The sequence below is a fragment of the Anarhichas minor genome, unplaced genomic scaffold (assembly GCF_050575085.1).
Source record: "Anarhichas minor isolate MPS153535 unplaced genomic scaffold, ASM5057508v1 ptg000032l, whole genome shotgun sequence".
Lineage (NCBI taxonomy): Eukaryota > Metazoa > Chordata > Actinopteri > Perciformes > Anarhichadidae > Anarhichas > Anarhichas minor.
Genome location: NW_027466478.1, coordinates 2,340,606 through 2,361,264, shown reverse-complemented (window position 1 = coordinate 2,361,264; position 20,659 = coordinate 2,340,606). Strand labels below are relative to the sequence as shown.

Genomic DNA, 20,659 nt, shown 5'->3' with positions numbered 1-20,659 from the left:
CTGCTGCCCTTTGGTATTATGGTAACATGGATTTCATCCAAAGAGCTCCTTACCATCTAAAAACTGTATTTCAGAGTCATTTGTCATCTATTATTTAGTACTAATAAATATTATTGCCGCTTCCTTGTTAAATGACATTTGATTGATTCAGTGTAGGCTACACATGAAAAGCAAAATGAAGTTCTGCAATAACTTTGAGAGAAATATTAGATCTGCTGGTTCTATGACCTCAGTGTTTGTCCTCAAATGCATGTGTTGAAGCTTGTCAAAGCACAAGTTTCATGCTATATAGTCATTTAAAATGGTCCATACACTGTAGTTAATAAACAGGTTCTGGGTTTCATTAAACAACTTTTAATGAACAATGAATTGCTCCTGAACAAACTCGCCTTTTCATCTTCAGATCCTTTAAGAAAAAGTACTAAAGTCTACTATCAATAAAAAAAATAAAAAAGTACTCATATCGCACTGTGAAAAAACTCAGTACTTTGTTAAAAGTAAAGCAATTTGAACCGTGAAAGTATGTTTTGTATGTTATTACTATTGTTAAGTATTGTAATACAGACCCGTGTTGTGAGCAGAAACATGTGCACCCTGTTGGAGACTGTCGTATTGAAAACGCTATTTAAGTATGGGCTGGAACTGTTATATTGGGTTTGCTTGAAAGTGATTTTTATGCGGTAGAAAGTAAAGATGTTGAAGCACTCTATACACAACCCAGAGGATAATCCTGCAAAAGGATATTCATTTATTTTATTTTATGTAGAATAGTTAAAATTGCAAACAGTAAATAAACTTGAAAGATTTTACATGGGATAGCTTAGTTGCTTCATTGTCATGACAACAGAGCCAGCAATAAAGTCAAAGTTCAATGTAAATCAACTCCTTTTACAGTCAGACTCATCACAAGTTTTAACACTACAGCCTGAAACTTTCACTCAAATAGTTTAAGAAGCCTTAATTGAATAAATAAATTGATGATATAATGAATAATTACATACAAATAATTCAGTGTGTGCGCCCATTGCCAGTTTATTCACGATCAATTGTGGGAAAGTGGCAGAAATATGACTTTATGACAGTTATATATTATGTTCATTATTTCGAATATATATATATACAGTATATTCTTTAATTTAGCTCTCCATGAATTGATCGCTGGAGCAAACGCGTTTTACTTTGAAGGCGAGCTGTCTCTGTTTCCGACTCTCAACTTCCTTTACTCAGTTTCATTATTAAAATTGCATAATCAGTGTTTCCCCTAGGTTTACAGCTTTGAACTGAACAATTATTTGAACTGTACATTGAACTAAACATCGGACAACTGTGGGCTCAAATGATGCAAGGACAGTGTTGCCTGAAATGACATGCATCATCGGCATTGAAGAGCCAAACATGTTATTGATCAAATCATAATAAAATAAACCATTTTCACCTGCTGTCAAACTTGACTGGCGCTGACAGGCTATATTCTGTGATGCTCAGACGCCATGTTTGTCAAGTTTGTCCTTTCTGTAGGACTGGCAGGGAGACTATAAATGGCTGGGTCTGGTTTCCTCTCACAACTGCCTGTTTATGCTGTCTACTGAAATAATCCCCTATTGATTCTCTATGTACTGTATTTTATCCATCTATCTATCTATTCATTTATTTATTTATCAAATCCTGTCATCCGGTGGTGACTGGACTGAGCAGTGCCTCCTTTTCAATGATGGAGTAATTTAACTGGTGTGAGTTGAACTTCTTAGAAAAGAAACTCACCGGGCACACCACTTCCATTATCCTGCATTAATACAGCCCCAGCTCCCACCTTACTAGCATCCGCATACAGCAAAAACGGCTGGTCCATCCAGGGGGCTGCTAAGACAGGGGCAGAACACATCAACAACTTGACAGTCTCAAAGGACATAAACTGTGTCAGCGCCTTTACAACAGACTTAGTGGTAATGTTTCTGAGAGGATATGAAGCTGGATAGCATGTAGCCTGACACATCACTGTGAACAAAAAGTTACTACCAGCTTTTGAGCGTGTCAAGGGACCAATACAGTCAATGATCAGATGCTCAAATGGTTGGTCAGCAACTGGAATAGGATCCAAAGGAGCAGGCTTTATTGTCTTATTTGGTTTTCCAGTCAATTGACATACGTGGCAAGTTTTAATGAAAGCAGAAATGTCTCTTTTCAACAGAGGCCAGTAAAAGTGTTGCCTAACTCGATCATAGGTTTTTCTTACCCCTAAATGACCTGCAACTCCATCATGAGCAGTCTAAAGTACAGCAAGTCTTACACTAGAGGGCAGAACAATTTGTAAAGTTTCTTCCCCCATAAAACCCTCTCCCTGGGGAACCCATTTTCTCACCAACAGGCCATCTTGGAGAAAATAACCATGAGCTGAACTCTCCACCTCATCATCCTGGAGAACCTGGTTGTACAGAGCCTGAAGTGTGGGGTGATGTTTTTGCTCTTTCAGAAGGTCACTGCAAGACACAGGCAAGGGGAAAGCAGGCACAGGAAACACAGACATTATTTTCTTATCTGAATGTTCAGAATTGGAATCACCACTGGCCTGGCTCATAGCATGTGTCACTGTACAGGTGGGATGTACAGCAGAAAGTGTTTTGGAGGACTCGGACTCTTCTACCTGGGAGGATAGAGTATCCACCGACACATCAGGCCACACCCGACTGCCAGCCAAGTCATTTCCTAAGATGACCTGTACTCCCTCCATAGGCAACGAAGGGCGCACTCCCATGATCACATCACCTCGGTCCAGATTTGAGACTCGCGTCAAATTATGCTGTGGCGCAGAAAAGAGTGTCAAACCCATCCCTCGGACCGCAACACTGGAACCAGTGTCTGTTTCAGGAGAGAGACTACTCAACGCAGATTCCAAAATAAATGATTCCAGAACCGGTGAATCTCTTAATATTTTTCAGGTACTTTTATCTCACTTCCTACCAGTGAAACATAACCATCGGACACAAATGCAGCATATCCAGGGTCAATCTCCTGATGAGCTGAGGAAATTGTCTGTTCTTGATCCAAAACTGGAACCTCAATCACTGACGAAGAAGGTTTTGTGTGTGCCTGCACGGCAGCAATGACACGGTCTCTTTCTTCAGTATGCAAAGACACAGCAGCCCCACATGGTTTTGCTGGGGAAAAAAAGGCTTTAATTTCATTTTTAACATTGGACACTCATTTCGCCAGTGACCCTTGCCAAAACAATAATTACAGACACGATTGGGGTCCATCCTTCCCCGTAAACCCCGGTCTGCTTAAACTGAAAATTGTTCTGTCCCTTCTGACCAAAACTTACTGGAGTTATCTCCCACATTACTCTCTCGAGAGCCAAAATCTCCACGACCACGGTTCTCACCAAAAAATCTTTGATGATTCAGAACAAACTCATATGCCAATTTAGCAGCATCTGTAACCTTGCTTACTTTCCTTTCCTGAATGTAGGTAACAACACGGTCAGGCAAAGCATTTTTGAACTGTTCAAGCAAGATTGATTCCTCAAGGTCGTCCATAGTATTTACCTGTGAAGCAGCACGCCAGCGATTAAAATAAGTGGTTAAATCACGAGCAAACTCCATGTGAGACTGCTTTTCTTTTCTGAGTAATCTGAAGCTCTGGCGATAAGCTTCCAGTACCAATTAATATATCCTAAGTACAGCAGCTTTAACCAACTGGTAGCTACCACTATCAGTAACACTCAAGGTTGAAAAAGCCTCCTGGGCCTTGCCAGTGAGCACACACTGATGCAAAAGAGTACGCTCAGCATCCGACCAATTTCGTGCCTCTGCTAAACGTTAGGGAGGAAGGGACAGGCCGGTACAAAGAGGGAGAGCCGATAACATGCACATTCATCACACACACTTCTTCACATCTATACATAGCAACACCTGTTAGAACCATTTGAAACATTTCTGCCTCTGTGGAGGCCCTCGCACCTTCCCGCGTCTCGGGGGTACTGGCGGGACCTGTAACTTCCTGTTACCAGTAGGTGGCGCTATTACTATGATTCTAAATAAATACCCTGTAAATGATTCTATACGTTGTACATTTAAATGACTCCTGGGACTCAATGGTGAACTGCACATCATTTTCTTCCTTCTCATATAATCCATGATGAGGTAAAAGTGATCAAGTAAAACTGACTCTCCTTCGAATGCCAATCAATCATGAAACAAAATCTGCCTTCTTTCATCTCAAAAACATCGCCCGTCTACATCCCTCCCTCTCCTCCTCAGCCACTGAAACACTAATTCCCGCCTTCACCACCTCACGACTGAACTACGGCAACAGCATCCTGTACGGCTCATCCACCAAAATCATCAACAAACTACAATACATGCAGAACTCAGCTGCCCGTCTGCTCTCCCACTCCACCAGAGATCACTTCACCACAGTCCTTTAAAACCCCCACTGGCTCCTCATACAGCAAAGGATCCAGTTCAAGATTCTCCTCATCACATACAAAGCCCTTCACAACCTCGCCCCTTCATACCTTTCGGACCTGCTGCACCGTCGGTGCAGGACACACCAGTGCCACCTCAGATTTGCCGACCCCAACCTCCTTACCCCCTCTACTCTGTCCAAACGTCGGACCTGAGGGGACAGGATCTTCTCCATTGCTGCCCCCTTCCCTCTGGAACTCTCTCTCCCAGCACCTCAGACATTCTCCGTCACTCTTTTAAAGCTGCACTCAACACTCACATATTTAAACCTGCTTTTAACTTGTGATGCTGTCATGAAAAGAAGTTCAGACCCGGCCAGTTGATGATAAACTACTGCTCGCCAACTTTATTCTTATTCTATACTTAATACCTATTGGTGTCCTGATGATCTTTGAAGAATGCACTGGAATCAGACAGAGTTCAATGCAATGTAGTTTATTCTTCAAGCTAAGAACACAACCCGAGTCATTCTTTGGAAAATGACAGATTTATTCTGTTGGTACATAGTCTTATATAGTGGGACTGACATCGCTTTTGCCCTTTTAAGCTCTTCCTCTGTTTTCCACAGGTGTGTCTCTTTTCCTGTCATGTGGGTGTGAGTTATGTGTGTATGGTTTATAATGTGTGTATTACATGTACCAATGTGTCATGGTCAGCTTTATCTTTTTAGTGGGAGTTTAAGACGCCTTTTCCTGATGCCGCCTAGCAAAACGCGACTCTTTTTTTATCACAGCTCAGCTGTCCTTCTCATAGCCTATTGGTGTCCTGATGATCTGTACGGCCTTCGCTTGCTTTTTCCATGACAGTCTTACCATACACCTGCTACGCCTCCTCAGTAGTGTTTTCTACAAGAGACTTAGTGTTGGTTTACATTTTTTGGTTTAACAGTGTGATGTTGATTTTCTTAGTTCTGTTTAAATATGCTCATACAAATATGTATAAAAAATAAAAAGCATGCAAATATATATGAGAATCTAAGACAAGCAGAAGCAGAAAGGTATTTAAAGGACAATGAGGGTTAGAAAGTGACAGTCACCCAAAGGGGTCAAACAGTACAATAATCGAGAGCTCTGATTCTTTTCTCTATACTGTGTCTGAGCTTCAGTGTCTCCTCTGTCAGGTTTCCCACACCAGTCTTAACAGGAGATCTCAATGAAAGCAGCAGGGATTGTGTTTTACACATTAGGCAGAGATGAGCCAACATAAACACATGGTTCTGAAGGACAAAATAACAGAGGTCTGTCCAGCATCTGGTTACACTCTCGCTGCTACTCCCAGACCTGGCCAATCAAACAGAGAGAAAAGAGCTAGCTGCTCGAGCTCAACCAACTGTCCTCCAAAGCTACTGTGGCTGCTTGTGTGTCTTCTATGTTGATGTATTATGTTATGACTGCTGTGCATGCATTTGCTAAACCATAGACTATTATCCAGACTTCACTCAGCAGCCGATATTTGGATGTGAAACACTACAGTAGCATTAAGTTGATCAAAAGAGAGCCTTCCATCATTGATATCTGCTTCCATTCGGGCTGTGACATCTCCATTTGATCGGATATGCGCATCTACTGCTGCCTGTATCCAAAACTGAGGATTGTACTACAAAGCAGGATTTGGATCTAGCACTAAATTACCTCAGTGCTTCATGGCGACAGGACCACTAAGTCTAGCATGAAAGATAGATAAATAAAGTGACAGGACTTCCACTATGAGATATCAATGGAATATAGTACAGACATTTATGGTCCCCACAGAAAAATCCTACTGACTTTACATCTTGCACTTGTTTTTTTATTGTGTGGAAAAGTGATTACAAAACAAGTGCAGACATGTACATAAACACATATACGAGCTAAGAAATTATACAAAGTAAGACAGGGATGAGAACAAAAGGGACATAAGGACACTAAGGACAATAACAGGTTTAGACTGAGGAGTATAAAAGTGAGAGGTGGGGGTCCAGCAAAATGTATATAACACACACATCCGTGTGTGTGTGTGTACGTTTGAGTCTATGTGTGATCCGTTTGATGGGTGAGTGAGGGGTGTCGATTGAGGTTAGGTAGTAATATGGGATATAGTACCATCTATACATAAATACACAAATACAGTACATGTAAACAATATCCCTATACATTATATATATATATATACACATACATACATACATACACAAGAAAAAACGTCCTGTAACCACTGTGTGGCGCTAAACAACGCGCATCAACATGCATGATGTTGCTCTATATCAAGTGTAGACAACATCATGTAAATGTCATGTGAATCGGATATTGTTTGTCAAATAACACTGATTTCCTTTCGCCATTAGGTGGCGCTTTGACTTAGATGGAAAACTGGCTTGTAGACATCTTCAGGCCATGACTGTTATCAAGCATGGCAAGTTTGGGACAGATTTGAGCAAGTCCAGTGGAGATACATCAACTTGCTGTTTCATGGGGAGTCACGTAAAATGGCCGCCATGCCACGGCTACAACATTCAATCAAACGTAAAGCTTTTGATAACTTTTAATCACAAACATTGTACTAACCAAATTTGAAGTGGATCCGCAAAATTCCCTAGGAGGAGTTCGTTAAAGTATAGCGCCTAGAAATGGTCAAAAATGAATGGAAAATTCACAGAAAAATATAAATTGCAGACTTCCAATATAATTTAGAGCATAGTCTCAATATACTTTTTTAAGTCTCCATGTGATACACGTGCCTACTAAATTTCATAAATCTAGGTGAAATGTACCGCTGGGGCTGCTCTTTAGAATATTAGTAGGGGGCGCTGTCAAGGCAATTTTTTTATAGAAAAGGCAAAACCCCATACTAGTTATTTATGTTTATCACCTTTGACACATGTGCAAAGTTCCATGACTATTTGATCATCCTAAGCCACAGAAATATCTGCTTCCTTTTCATGATGAATAATCCACGTCAACATCTTTTGACGACAACTCACAAAAAGTCATGATGAAGTATCATCAATGTCATAAGGCTTGCCTCACAAAATTTGAGGTTGATCAATTTAATTGGCTAGTAGGAGTACATCAAAGTATAAAGTGTGTTATTTCCTTTTGCCAATAGGTGGCGCTATGACTTTGTGAACATTTTGGCATGGAAATGTGCTCAAGCCTGAACTAGCATCATGCATAACAAATTTAGAGCACATTGGACTATGTACCTTGGAGTTACAACAACTTCCTCTTTCATAGCGAATGGCACAAAATGGGAGCGAAGTGGGCTCACGCCACGTCAAGGTCGTTCAATGAAAACTCACCATTTTGAAAAATCTTCATCATAAAGGTCTTTAAATTGTCCTGACCAAATCTGATGTTGATCGCATAAGCTCTGTAGGAGAAGTTTGTTAAAATACAAAGCCTGAAAACGTAGTTTAATGGGAGTCGCATAAAATGACCGCCACGCCACGGCTACGCCATTCCACCAAACGTAAAGCTTTGTACTGTCCAAATTTGAAGTGGCTCTGATAAAGTCCCGAGGAGGAGTTCGTTAAAGTATAGTGACTAGAAATCAAGGGAAAATTCACACAAAAATCAAAATGGCCAACTTCTGCTTGATTTTAGAGCACGGTCCCAAGAGACTTTGTTTTAAGTCTCCATATGATACATATACCAACCAAATTTCATACATGTAGGTTAAACGAGGCGCTGGGGCTGCTTTGTTGAAAATTTGCAGGGGGCGTTATTGAGACAATTTATAACGACCAAGCCAAAAATCCACATGAGATCTTTAATTTCATCACCTGTGACATATGTACAAAGTTCCATGAGTTTTTGAGTATCCCAAGTCACAGAAAAATCTGCTTGCTTTTTCATTTCAAACCAAATTTTTTTAGTGTAGAAAAGAAATTCCCAGTTTACCTTATCAAATGCCTTTTCTGCATCTAATGAGACGATGGCTGTTGGTGAATTTGTATGAGATGTGTATTGGATTAAGTTCAATAGTCTGCGTGACTATTAGTCTGTGAATGTTTTCCTTTAATAAAGTCAGTTTGGTCTGAGTGGATGATAGATTGAGTTACAGTTTCGATTCGTGATGCTAGGGCTTTGCTAATGATTTTAGTGTCAGTGTTAATGAGAGATAGAAGACGATATGATGATGGTGGTTTGGGGTCTTTATTGGGTTTTAATAAAAGAGAGATGGCAGCAGTGTTCATGTTAATTGGAAGTTTGGAATTTTGTTTCATTTCAGCAGTTAATCTGTTGAAGAGTGGGGCTAAAATATTCCAAAAGTGTTTATAGAACTCAGCATGGAAGCCATCGGGTCCTAGTGATTTATTGTTCAGCATTAGTTTGAGTGCATTGCGGAATTCTGTTATTGTAAATGGATTCTCAAGTGAATTTGCTTGGTCTTAATTTAATTTCAGTAAATCAATATAGCTTAGGAATGTGTCAATGTCTTGTTGGGTTGGTTTATGTTTTGATGAGTATACATTTGTGTAAAAATCTTTGACGGTCTTATTTATTTCTTCAGGTGTTTGCACGGTCTTCCCTGCTGAGTTCACAATCATTGAATTTGTTGTTTTTTCCTTGTTTCGCTTGATTTGATTGGCCATTTATTTTCCAGATTTAATAATGTATCGAAATGTTTGTTTCTGAGTCTGTGTATGAGAAATTGAGTTGTCTTGTGTGTGTGTTTATTCAGTTCTATTTGTATTTCCGTAAATCATTTTGACATTGTGTTGTCGGATTATTTGCGTTGAAGTTCTTTAATCTTTTCTTCTAAGTAGGTTTCCTGTTCGTTGTCTTTCTTGTGGAATATGATATGATTTTTCCTCTTAATACTGCTTTACCTGTTTCCCAAAGTAGTGATGGCGATGGTGGTCACTCATCCTAACATCTACTAAATCAATTGTTGCACATTGTTGTACAAACATTCACACCTTGTCTCCTACCAACAGTCCCTATATGTGTCCTTTAACCATGACAACAAACCGAAACAAAGTAGTTAAGTTGCCTAACCCTAATTAAACCCTAACCACAGAAAACACTCTGCATGGGTCATTTTGAAAGGCAATTACAGATGATACATTTTTAGTCAAGGTCAGAGGAGTTGTTGGAAAGGACTGTGGTGCATAGAACTAACTGTGTGGCAGCATGCTTAACTGTCCAAAAGAATCAAGATTTAAAAAAAAATAATTTTTAATAAATAGTCTAAAATATAATTTCTGCTTCACTACTTTGACATTTCATGCATCTGTTTTGTACACAGATTTTAGGACACAAAGACCTGACGTCCCCAACACAGCGTTACATAGACAGCAAGGTGGTACGAACACAAACGGAAGGAGAGTGGCTGTCCTTTGACGTGACAGAGGCAGTAAATGAATGGCTAAACCACAGAGGTGAGTGCATAGTCCTCCCATCACTGCAGGATGTTGCTCCGAATTTATTGCACATGTTACATTGTTGCATCCCCTTGTTGTGACTTTTGTTTCTCCACAGACAGAAACAGTGGATTCAAGATCAGCCTGCATTGCCCGTGCTGCACATTTGTACCATCAAATAACTACATTATTCCCAACAAGAGTGAGGAGCTGGAGGCACGGTTTGCAGGTTATTTGATTCAGAAAATTGTTAAGGCATGTTCAAGGATAAGTCTGGTGTTTTTCTTTATTGTATTAATGTCAACAAATCCCCTAAAGAGAGCAATACCAACAATGTCTCTGAATACTGATGGTTTCTATTACTTACGTCATATTGAGTCATCAGTATTATATTTTGCCTGTTTCATAACCAGTTAAATGGTCTTCATGGTAAGTGGTTTCTTCTGACCACTATGTGTGAATTTGTTTTTCTCTGTTTTGCATTTCTAACACAAACAATCGAGCAATGGTCACTAGCACCAAGGTCATGAACACCACTGGAGGAAGAGGGTCTGTTTGATAATATTGAGTCAATAAAGCTGGACTTGGAGGGTGTGTTCAGGTTGGGGTGAGTTGATGCGAAGTTAGCTTTGTAAAGTAACACTTGTAAAAAAAAGTTTTTTAAGATTATTAAATGCCAAGGTTAACCAGTCCAAACTGAGATCACCAAGGATCATCACCTTCTGATCAAGCAATGGTGCAATTAATCATTCATTTATTTTTCTACGGGCTACTGAAGGGATAGAAGGAGGTCTGTACACCAATTATTTTTACTTTTTACATTAGTTTTTGTGGCCCAGATCAATTTACAAGGAAATAAATTCAAAATATTAAGGAATTTAGACTGAAGTCAGCTCAAGTACAGAGAAAGATGATTATACATGTATTGCCACAGCGCCACATTTACCAGCTCTATCAGCTTTGAACATTTTAAAACCACTAAAAGAGACTATCAAGCACTTTCTTCAGCCAAGTCTCTATTAAAGATCATAACATCTGGATGCGTTTGAGATAATAGGATACTTAAGTGATCAAATTTGATATGATTTAATAAACTACAAACATTCAGATGTAGGAAACCACTTCTAGCTTTAAAAACCTGTGGATAATTTAAATTAGCTTCTAAAGTGATGCATTGGTCCTTGTTGCGGAGGTGAGGAGATTAGCAGTTGCTGATCTGAGGGAGTGTAGGAGTGTGCTATTGAAGGAGTGTGGAAAGGTAGGAGGGGGCCATGTTATGGAGAGTTTTTTGAGAAAAAGGCTGTTTTGACAATGTGGTTGATATGGGATTAAAATGGAAGGGTTGAGTCTAAAATGACTCCAAGGTTGCGAATATTGGAAGAAGGGGAGACAGTAGAGCCATCGACGGGGAGGGAGAAGCTATTGGGGTGTTTGGTGTCTGATGACCTCCGATTCGTTGCAGTTTATATTGAGGAAATTGGTGCCCATTAAAATGAATGCTGGATTAGATGGATTTGGTGAAATATTAAGTAGAGACGTATAATTGGATGTCGTCCAATGTTGAGGATGTACAGGTTGAAGAGGAAGGGACCATGCCTTGGGGGACAACTTGTGACACAAGGGCGAGGTCAAATTTGCAGTTGTTGATACAAAATAAGTGATGTCTGTCTGAGAGGTAGAATTTTAATAAGATGAGGGCAGTGTCTTTGATACCAAAAGAGGATTCCAGGCGAGTGAGAAGGATTGGAGTGGTTAATGTTGTTGAATGTTGCAGGGAGGTCTAGTAGGATGTGTATGTTTAGGAAGCCGGCGTCCGAGGTGAGGATCATTCATGACTTTTAAGAGAGCAGTTTTTGTGCTATGTTTTGTTCTGAAACCAGATTGAAACAGTTCATGGAGGGCATTGGAGTCCAAATGTGTTTTCAGTTGTGAGGTAACAGTTTGTTCAAGCATTTTTGTGAGAAAAGGGATATTTGATATAGGTTTGACCAGTGGAGAGGGCGGAGTTTATTGTGGTGATGATAAGTGGTCGTCATGCCAGAGATTTGCTTCTGACGGTCAGAGGGGATGATTGGGGAGAGGTTAGAGAGGTGCTGGTTGATAAGAGGAGTTGGAGTATTTGACAGAAAGTGGGTGGAGTTGGCGTTGGCCAGTTCATTGTGGACAGATTCTAAATTAGTTTGAAAAAATTATAGGAAGGAGTTGCATTTTTCAACTGTGAAATTGGGAGAGATTGTTTATGATTGAGAAGAGGACTCTCAGGTTGCCTGAATCAGATTGAATCAGACTGGTTTAGTACATGGAGCAGGCAGTGCGGCATTCTTGTAGATATGAAGATGTTCTTTGTTATTTTTGTAGTCATTCCAGTTGCCTTCCTTTAAAGTTCAGTTGGCGAAGTTCAGGGGTATACCAGGGGAGGGATTGAGTGAATTACTTTTTTATAGGAGCTAGCTGATCCAGACTGGAAGGGTGTATGTCGTTGTATTTGTCCACTAGGTTAGAGGTGGTGGGATTGTCTGGAGGAGCAAAAGCAGCCATTATCTCAGAGAAATAAGCAGTTAGAGCAGTAGGAGAGATGAACTTGGGATTTTGGATTTTGTGTGCTGTTTAGATGCCGGGGTGGGCATATGAAAGTCCAGGATTATGGATAGATGATCAGTGATAGATAGGTCGCCAGTAGAGGATGTGTCTATGATTGTGGCTGGGGAATGTAACATACTGGGTAAGGTTGAAACAATTGAGAAGGTCCAGAAATTCTATGGCTGCATTGAAGGTGAGGTTGTCAATGTGAATGTTGAAATCACCCAGGAGGAGTACAAATGGGGAGTAGAGCTGGGTAAGTTGTTCAGATAGTTCAGAAAGGGCAGTAGATGATGGCAGTGACCATAAGTTTGGGACCAGAGAATATGAAGGCCAGATATTCAAAAGAGGATGGAGTTCTGATCGAGATTTCACTGGTTTTGAACTGCAATTCCACCCTCACAACCCTCAAAGCGTGGTTTGTCCATGTGTAGATAGCCATCAGGTGTGGTTTGATTCAGTAGAAACTAATCAAGGAAGTTTCTGTAACGCAGCGAAGATCAAGCATATTGTCCGTGATGAAGTCATGTATGAGGAGACTTATTGTTAAGTGATCGGCTGTTGAACAGGGCAGGTTTTAGGCGGTTTTACATTCTGATTGGTTGAAATGATCTTGTGAGGGGGCGCAGATTGGCCACGTTGATGAGGGGTTTGTTGTTGTGAAGATGTAATGAGGAAATAGGGAGAGACCACCGAGACAGTATGGAGTTTTCCGATGTAGAATTAAATCAAAGTTACGTTGCTTCTGTGGATGTAGTGAAGTCGTTGTAAAAGCCCCGTGGCTTTTAATGTCTGTATGGCATTACATTCTGGTCTTGTCGTAGTAGTAAGACTTTGATTACTCAGCAAGAGGAGAAATCTCTTCTTCACTTGTTCCTCTGCTCAGGCAGCTGCAACTGCTATTAGGTGAACTTGCATAAATACGGTTGTTTGAAGGAGCTGTTTTCACAGCAATATAAAATAGATGCAAAAGATGGAATTATGGCCTTTTAACTTCCTAAACACTAGCTCCTAGCAGCTTATATTACATGAATAAACAATTATCTGTATGATCTCTATTGTGGTTACACATCACAATAGAGATCATTTTGGCAAAGATAGCCAAACTACTAATATGTTTGTATCTACAGGCCCGACCTTCAATAACTATACCTGAGAACATCCACCAGAAACCAATCAACAGTAGAATAAAACATTCAGTGTGTCTCTTATTTCCTTGAAACAGTCTACAAATGCTTGTAATGTAGAGGGTCTTCATTACAGACCCTCTTCTTTAAGATTCTTGGGAGAGTTTTATGCGGTCATCTACCTCACAAAGTCTTCATCACTAACCGTCAAGGTAACGGCAATGAAAGTGCTTGCTTCATACACGTGCTTTCACATATTCTCTACACATATGCATGCAACTGGTGGTGGTGTTTCGGCTCCAGCAATTTCTACATTTAATTTATATTAGATTTGTTCATTAATTCCGATAAGTGATTCATATTCATTATATTCTGATAGCTGCTTTGTCATCTGCAAATCACTACATTTTCATTGCTTACTGCATTAGCTGCATATTTATTGTATTCTGCTATTCTAATCTTCATAGCATCTGCCAAATTATTCCTAGTCATACATTTTTGGGTGTCACACACTTTGCATCATGGTCTAAGGCGACCTCACTCGCTGCACTGGTCTTATGTGACTGTTTTCTCATTTCACTGACTCACATGTCCTTTCCTCTGGTCTCACATGACCTACTATCTTTTCCTCTGGTCTAGCGTGACCCCACTTTCCTATCTACTGGCTAACCTGACCCCTCTCTTGGCTGAGGCCCAACATCACCTCAATCGAGCACACCATAACATCTTTTACTTATGTAAAACATAAACCTTTCTCCCATAACCAATTTTCTATTTATGCTTAGAAATCAACTGCTGCAGTAGCTACGGTATTTATTTTATATATTTATATAAAATAATTTCTTCTTTCACAGCATCACTACCCCCTTTTAATATGTGGCGACTGTTGCTCAGTGGTCGTTCACTTTTAGATGAACCAATCAGATTCTGCCACGGTTTCCCTAAGCTAATCACATAGTTCCTGTCAAAATGTTAAAACAGTTATCCTCTCTGCTGCTGTCAGTTGTCATTGCAGTATGAACCAATGTAACCCTCCTCCACTATATTCACCTCCAGTCTCCATCATATCCGGTGCTCACTCCTGCTACTCATCCCCTCATTGGGTCTTCAGCAACTCCCTTAATCACCACCACCACTAGTGTCTAGACTCCAGGGGGAATATTCCTGATCTAATCACAGCATCACTACCACCTTTTAATATACTACGATGGAGTCATATTGCCAAAGACTTTTAACTAATCATTTCATTATGCATGTGCAATAAACTATTGTTTCACTCTAATGAAGTATCTCCTGACTGAAATGGCATGAAGCTGCTCAATTGCCATAGAATAAACTAAAATAACTAAACTGATTTTCCATTGGATTATAAAATATTGCAGACAAAGTTTGTGATACTTACACATTTTGTTCAGCAAGATAATCTTCTCAAATGAACACTATACAAAAACCAACAGAACAGAGTTAAGGCTCTGAACAAATGACACCACGGTCACATGAGTGTGAGTATATAAAACAATGCTGTAAAAGGGGGGCTAGTCCACTCAGCCCTCAATCATCTGGAAAATAACACCTACATCAGAATGTTGATTTCAGCTCAGCCTTAAACACAATCTCCCTCATGAGACTGATTAGTAAACTTAGCACTCTGGGCTTGAGTACCTCACTCTGCAACTGGTTATTAGACTTCCTCACAAACAGACGCCAGGCAGTTCAGACTGGTAGACAAAACCTCCTCCACTGTGTGCTTAACATCGGAGCCCCCCAGGGCTGTGTGCTCAGCCCCTTCCAGTTCACGCTGTACACCCACGACTGCCACCCCAAACGGCTTTAAGTTCCTGGGAATCAGCACCACAAACTCCATCCTGGTGAAGAAAGCTCATAAACAGATGTATTTCTAAAGGAAACATAAGAAGGCTAAATTTATGTGCCAAGATCTTGTTAACTTTTACAAGTGGAGGAATAGAAAGCATCCTGATTGCAAACATTACAAACTAACATGGGATGTGTACGGCACAGAACAGGAAGGCTCTACAGCGGGTGATTAAAACCGCCCAGAACATCATTGGTACCATCTACTGAGCATCAGTGATATTGTTGACAAGAGGAGCCTGCGAAAAGCTAAAGGGAAATTAAAAGACAAACCCACCCAGACACAACCTGTTCACCTGGCTGAGAGACTCCTTAATTCATCCTCACCATATAATCCTTTTTTTTTTCTTTCTTTCCTATGTAGCAAATCGGGACTACAATCTAAATTCCGTTGTGCAACTGTCGTACGATGACAAATAGAAACCTTGTAACATGATGACGTTTAGTAGTCTCATTTAGCCACTTGTTTGCAACCGCCATTTTTGAGACTCTTAAAAGCTTCTAAATTCACCAGAGAGGTATTTACTGACGTATTTTATATTTTAGAACAAAACATTAAAATCTCTTCCCCTTGTGTTAACCACAAACCTTATTTCAAACATCTAACCAAAAGCATATTCAAAAAACACATTGACTTCCAGACGAGGGAACCGCAAGTGTAAAAATGCTGAATCATTTCTGGGTTTCAAGATCTTAAGTGTCAACATTTTTGGATGGAACTGCCTGTCCTTTCCAAACATGATGGTGGGGCGACAAGCCTGCCACAATTCGTGGGTGTGGGGGAGGGGGTTGCAGGCATAATTTCACATATTGACTTTGTACTTGCATACAGTAAAATGCAGCTTATTGATACATTTTATGTTTCAGGTATTGATGACAGCTTCATCCATAACGTTGACCTGAAGGTGTCAAGGCGCAGGCGGCACAGCACTCGGGCTCCACACCTTCTCCTCATGCTGCTGCCTTCATACCGGCTGGAGTCCCAGTCCCAATCCCAGTACCAGCACACAAGCCATCGATCCAGGAGAGCGCTGGACGCTGCCTACTGCTCCAGGTACTAATCTGGAATTCACACTCGCACATCAGGAGAGATTCTCTCCTCTTTGAGTTCTCCATGTTGATCTGAAGTCCGCTTCAGGTGTCACACATCCTGCTGAAATCTAAGTATTCCTAGCTGTCAGTAGATGTTTTTATTTTGTGATAAGCAGCCAAATACTCCCATGTAACATAATTTGCATATAAGGACAATCTATGAACAGCAAAGTCCAGCCATAGTAATTATGAGCTTGACTTCATGGCAATTTATGGATAGTGCTATTTGTATTGAATCTATGTCAATTGTCTTGACAGAACAAAGTGACACAGTCTGTGTCTATAGGCATAAGGCTCTCAATGGAAAGCCATAGTAAGGAAGTTCCTCTGTTCTTTAGCAGCGCTTTAAGGCAGAGTGAGGCAGGCTTCATTACAACTTTTATTGATGATCCTCCATCATATTAGAGGTGAACATCACTTACTAAGTTCATTGGAACAGAAAAGAAGTCAGACAGGTCGAGAAGCACAAGCAGAAAAAACAATTAATGTTGTGAACATCCATCACAATCTAGGTGGCAGCACTCTATCTTCAGCTTTGACCTCGAGCTCTACTACCTGACCTGAACTTGATAGGCATCAAGCGTACAGCTTCAGGCCTGGCTCCTTTTCATTTTTGCTCTTTGCTTCTCTGACTTTGCCAATCGACTATCCCCATGCAAGTATAAGTGTAGAAGAGAAAAGATATAACCAATGCGGCACACTGATCTTCAGCAATGGATGGAATAGTGGAAAAATGTCTTTGATGCCAACCAAAGACCATATTTAAACAGACAGTGGCCATTATCTGGGGTTCTTCATCCATTTTAGTGGTGTCAGCGTGATCTTTCTCAGCAGTTAACCTTAGTACAGGGTTGTTATTAGGCGAACACTTTTACTTCTGCAGATATTCCGTATCATAGCAACCCGACCCAATCAAAGCACCTCAGCTGGAAAAAACGCTGTGCCTCCAAAGCTGTCGGTTCCTACTGCACTACGATTCACCTCTCCCCTTCATCTTTTTGTAGAAACGTTCAGGACAACTGCTGCTTACGGTCACTCTACATCGACTTTAAGAAGGACCTGGGCTGGAGGTGGATCCACGAGCCAAAGGGCTACGAGGCCAACTTCTGTGCCGGAGCCTGTCCCTATCTGTGGAGCGCAGACACCCAGCATTCTAAGGTACTTCATGAGGGACAGGGTCATATTTTCATAAAGTCCTAATTTCTTCATTAAATGGCTGTAATACTTGTGTTTTAGGTGTTAGGCCTGTACAACACCATCAACCCTGAAGCATCGGCATCACCCTGCTGCGTCTCCCAGGACTTGGAACCTCTCACCATCCTCTACTACATCGGCAAGACCCCTAAAATAGAGCAGCTCTCCAACATGAAGGTCAAGTCTTGCAAGTGCAGCTAGACTCCCTTTCAAACCAGCACAAACACAATCTCCCTCTCTGCCTCCTTCACACACACTCATAGTGGATTTGCGCATACAAACTGCAACTGTACTTTGTCTTACATGCACTGGTATACTCACAGCAGTGTGTGTACAGAGCAATCAAATGCATACACAACATACAGGGACAGTGTGGTCATACCAGGAACTTGACTTTGATACCAATGCTGAGTACCATAAGTACAGTGCTACATTGCAGTATTTGGTTGGTTGACATAGGTTCACACTGCCTCATTTGTGAGCAGAGATTTGCATGATGTGGTTGGTGTGTAATGTCTGGCTTTCCAAGCAACAGGAGCTATCCAATGTCCACATGCAGCTTTTTATACCCATTAAACCTTCTTCTCCTGGTGGAGTGCCTGCCCAGTCTTAATGACATTACATTGTTCTTATGTGGCCATGCAAAGCAAACTCAAGACAGCAAAACGTCCACACACAGAATTATGTGCTGATGAAAACCATGAATTCATGCAGTCGAGGGTTTGAAATGTTCATCACTGCTCTCTCTAAGGGAAACACTTTCATGTTCGGCTCCTGGCAATAGTTGATAAACCAGATTAGATGGAATGGGATCTTGTTCATGAAAAACTGGTTGATGCCAAGCAGCAACCGTGTGATGAATCCAGTGAAGTGCCTTAACACGCTGTACCACTATTGGACACTAAGTAATGGTTTAAGAATCTGACTGTATTGAAATTTATTCTAAAAGGACTTATCCATAACAGCATCGTCAAAAATATGGTTACGGTCAGTTCTGTCATTATAACGTGTATTTGCTTAGAACTTATTAAATTGAATGTTATAATCTTTAAGATTTCAGTGCCAGCTGCTTTGGAGACAAACATACATACATACACACAAACATACCTACATACACATACTTAAATACATACACATACATACATATATGTACAGTGACACAGATATGACTTTTGTACAGGTACAACCCTTTCTGAATTCCGAAGGCCCTGTCTACATGCATCACCTCACACAGTTATCACATGAGACACAAGGCAAACACTGGAAGTATAAGTGATGATTGTCTATATAGGAAAATAAGTCCTGAAAATAAGTCCTGAAAATAAGTCCTGAAAATAACACTGCCCCCCCCCCCCCAACCTCACCACAGTGAAACAATGTCCCCATTTCTGTGTTTGTCTTTGTTGGGTACCTTTTTAGTTTCATTTAAGGTTAATTCTATTCCAATTTTTAATACAGATGTTTGAAATGATAAAATGATGAATAAATAAGCCACCACAACACTTAGGAGTTCCGTAAAGGATAAGTCCAGTTTATTATAACAATGATTATCTTTTCGTAGTTGACCATCATCCCCATTCAATATTACAAAGCAGTAAAACCTGAATCTCTTTATTTGTTGCAGATTTAAAGAAAAAGCTAATTTAGAATCAAAATGATGTCTAGTCAATTCAATTATTTAATTATTCAAGACAATTAATAACTGGTGCAGTGGATATTCAAAACATGGCGGTTTAGAATTAGCCTAATGTTTGGCCGGTGGTGACATACTGTAGTGAAGTCACACACCCAAGTCTCTGCTGCTCCCGGTCAGAAACACCGGTGGAATACATTCTGCTTCAGGACAAAATACCAGGGCAGACTTTACTGTGAGGTAGGGTAGACAACCTGGGTCTGTGGCCCCAAACAGCTATAATACAGCACAATATATTATGATGTTTAGATATGTTACTATTCTAACTCATTGTACCTGAAATAACTTACAAAAGACACACCCAGGTTGCTGTTACTCACAGTCAGAAACATTGGTGAAATACACTTAGTGGAGGTAATTTCCAAATAGGCGTATTAGTTGCTTGTTTTGACAGAACCACAGCAGAACAAAGTAGAGCGTGATTTAATTAGTGGAGGTATTTTGCTGGCGATACCGTTATTAGTGTTCTAAGTTAGTATCAGCTGTTACACCAGGAAATACAGTCTTATTCACGAGGAAAGTCACACCCAAATCACAGCCTACTCACATTCACACTGGTGAAATACACTCTGGTTTGATTGTGCTTCCAGCTGGCTAGCAGCCCCTGTTGACTCCAGGGAAGTGAAGAAGAGTTCAGTTGTGAAGGGAACTTCAGTCAATGAGCCCTGAAGCTCAGCTGCTGCACAGAGCCATTGTGTTCTTGTTTATTGAAAGTTTATCAATATTGAACGTGTCCCGTGTCCAAATTGCCCCAAATCCGACGACCCACCAAGATATGCGAAGGACATACATACATACAGACAGACAGACATTCCTTGCTTTATAATTGTATAGCTTTAAGTCCAAAATCACAAATTTACCTCAAGGGGCTTTACAGTCTGTGCAGCAAAAGACAAAGATGTTTGTCCTTGGACCTGCGCTTGGATAAAGATGGCATTAGAAGAGAGCGTGGGTGGATAGAACGGATAAGAAACCACCAACAGTTACAATGCCATGCTAGTTAAATGTCTTGGTTGTTTTTGTACTTTGACAGATAAATCATTGTTTAGCTTTGCTAAAATCATGAATTGTAATAGCAAGGTTTCTAGTAGCAGATAGTCATTTCTGTTTGGATATAGTTTGGTAACTGGAAAAGAATTAAAGAATCCCTCTAGAGATGACAGTCTCACATGCTTGTGAACCAGCGGCTATAGGAAGTGACATCATTAGTTTATTATTTGGATGACAGGTACTATTACATTGTATGCAGTTTACACAGTTCAGCTTTGACCTGCTGTACTGTAGTAGTGCACAC

The 20,659-nt window shown here is 40.5% G+C and overlaps 1 protein-coding gene across 1 annotated transcript in view; it reads left to right on the top strand.

The window, feature by feature from the left end:
* tgfb2 (transforming growth factor, beta 2) overlaps positions 1-17,873 on the top strand; it is an 80,983-nt gene extending 63,110 nt beyond the window's left edge. The window contains exons 3-7 of the mRNA XM_076105398.1: positions 9,693-9,825; positions 9,926-10,036; positions 16,254-16,440; positions 17,483-17,636; positions 17,715-17,873. Coding sequence (XP_075961513.1) covers positions 9,693-9,825; positions 9,926-10,036; positions 16,254-16,440; positions 17,483-17,636; positions 17,715-17,873 — 744 coding nt within the window. The remainder of the gene's footprint in view (positions 1-9,692; positions 9,826-9,925; positions 10,037-16,253; positions 16,441-17,482; positions 17,637-17,714) is intronic.
* The last annotated feature ends 2,786 nt before the right edge of the window (positions 17,874-20,659 follow it).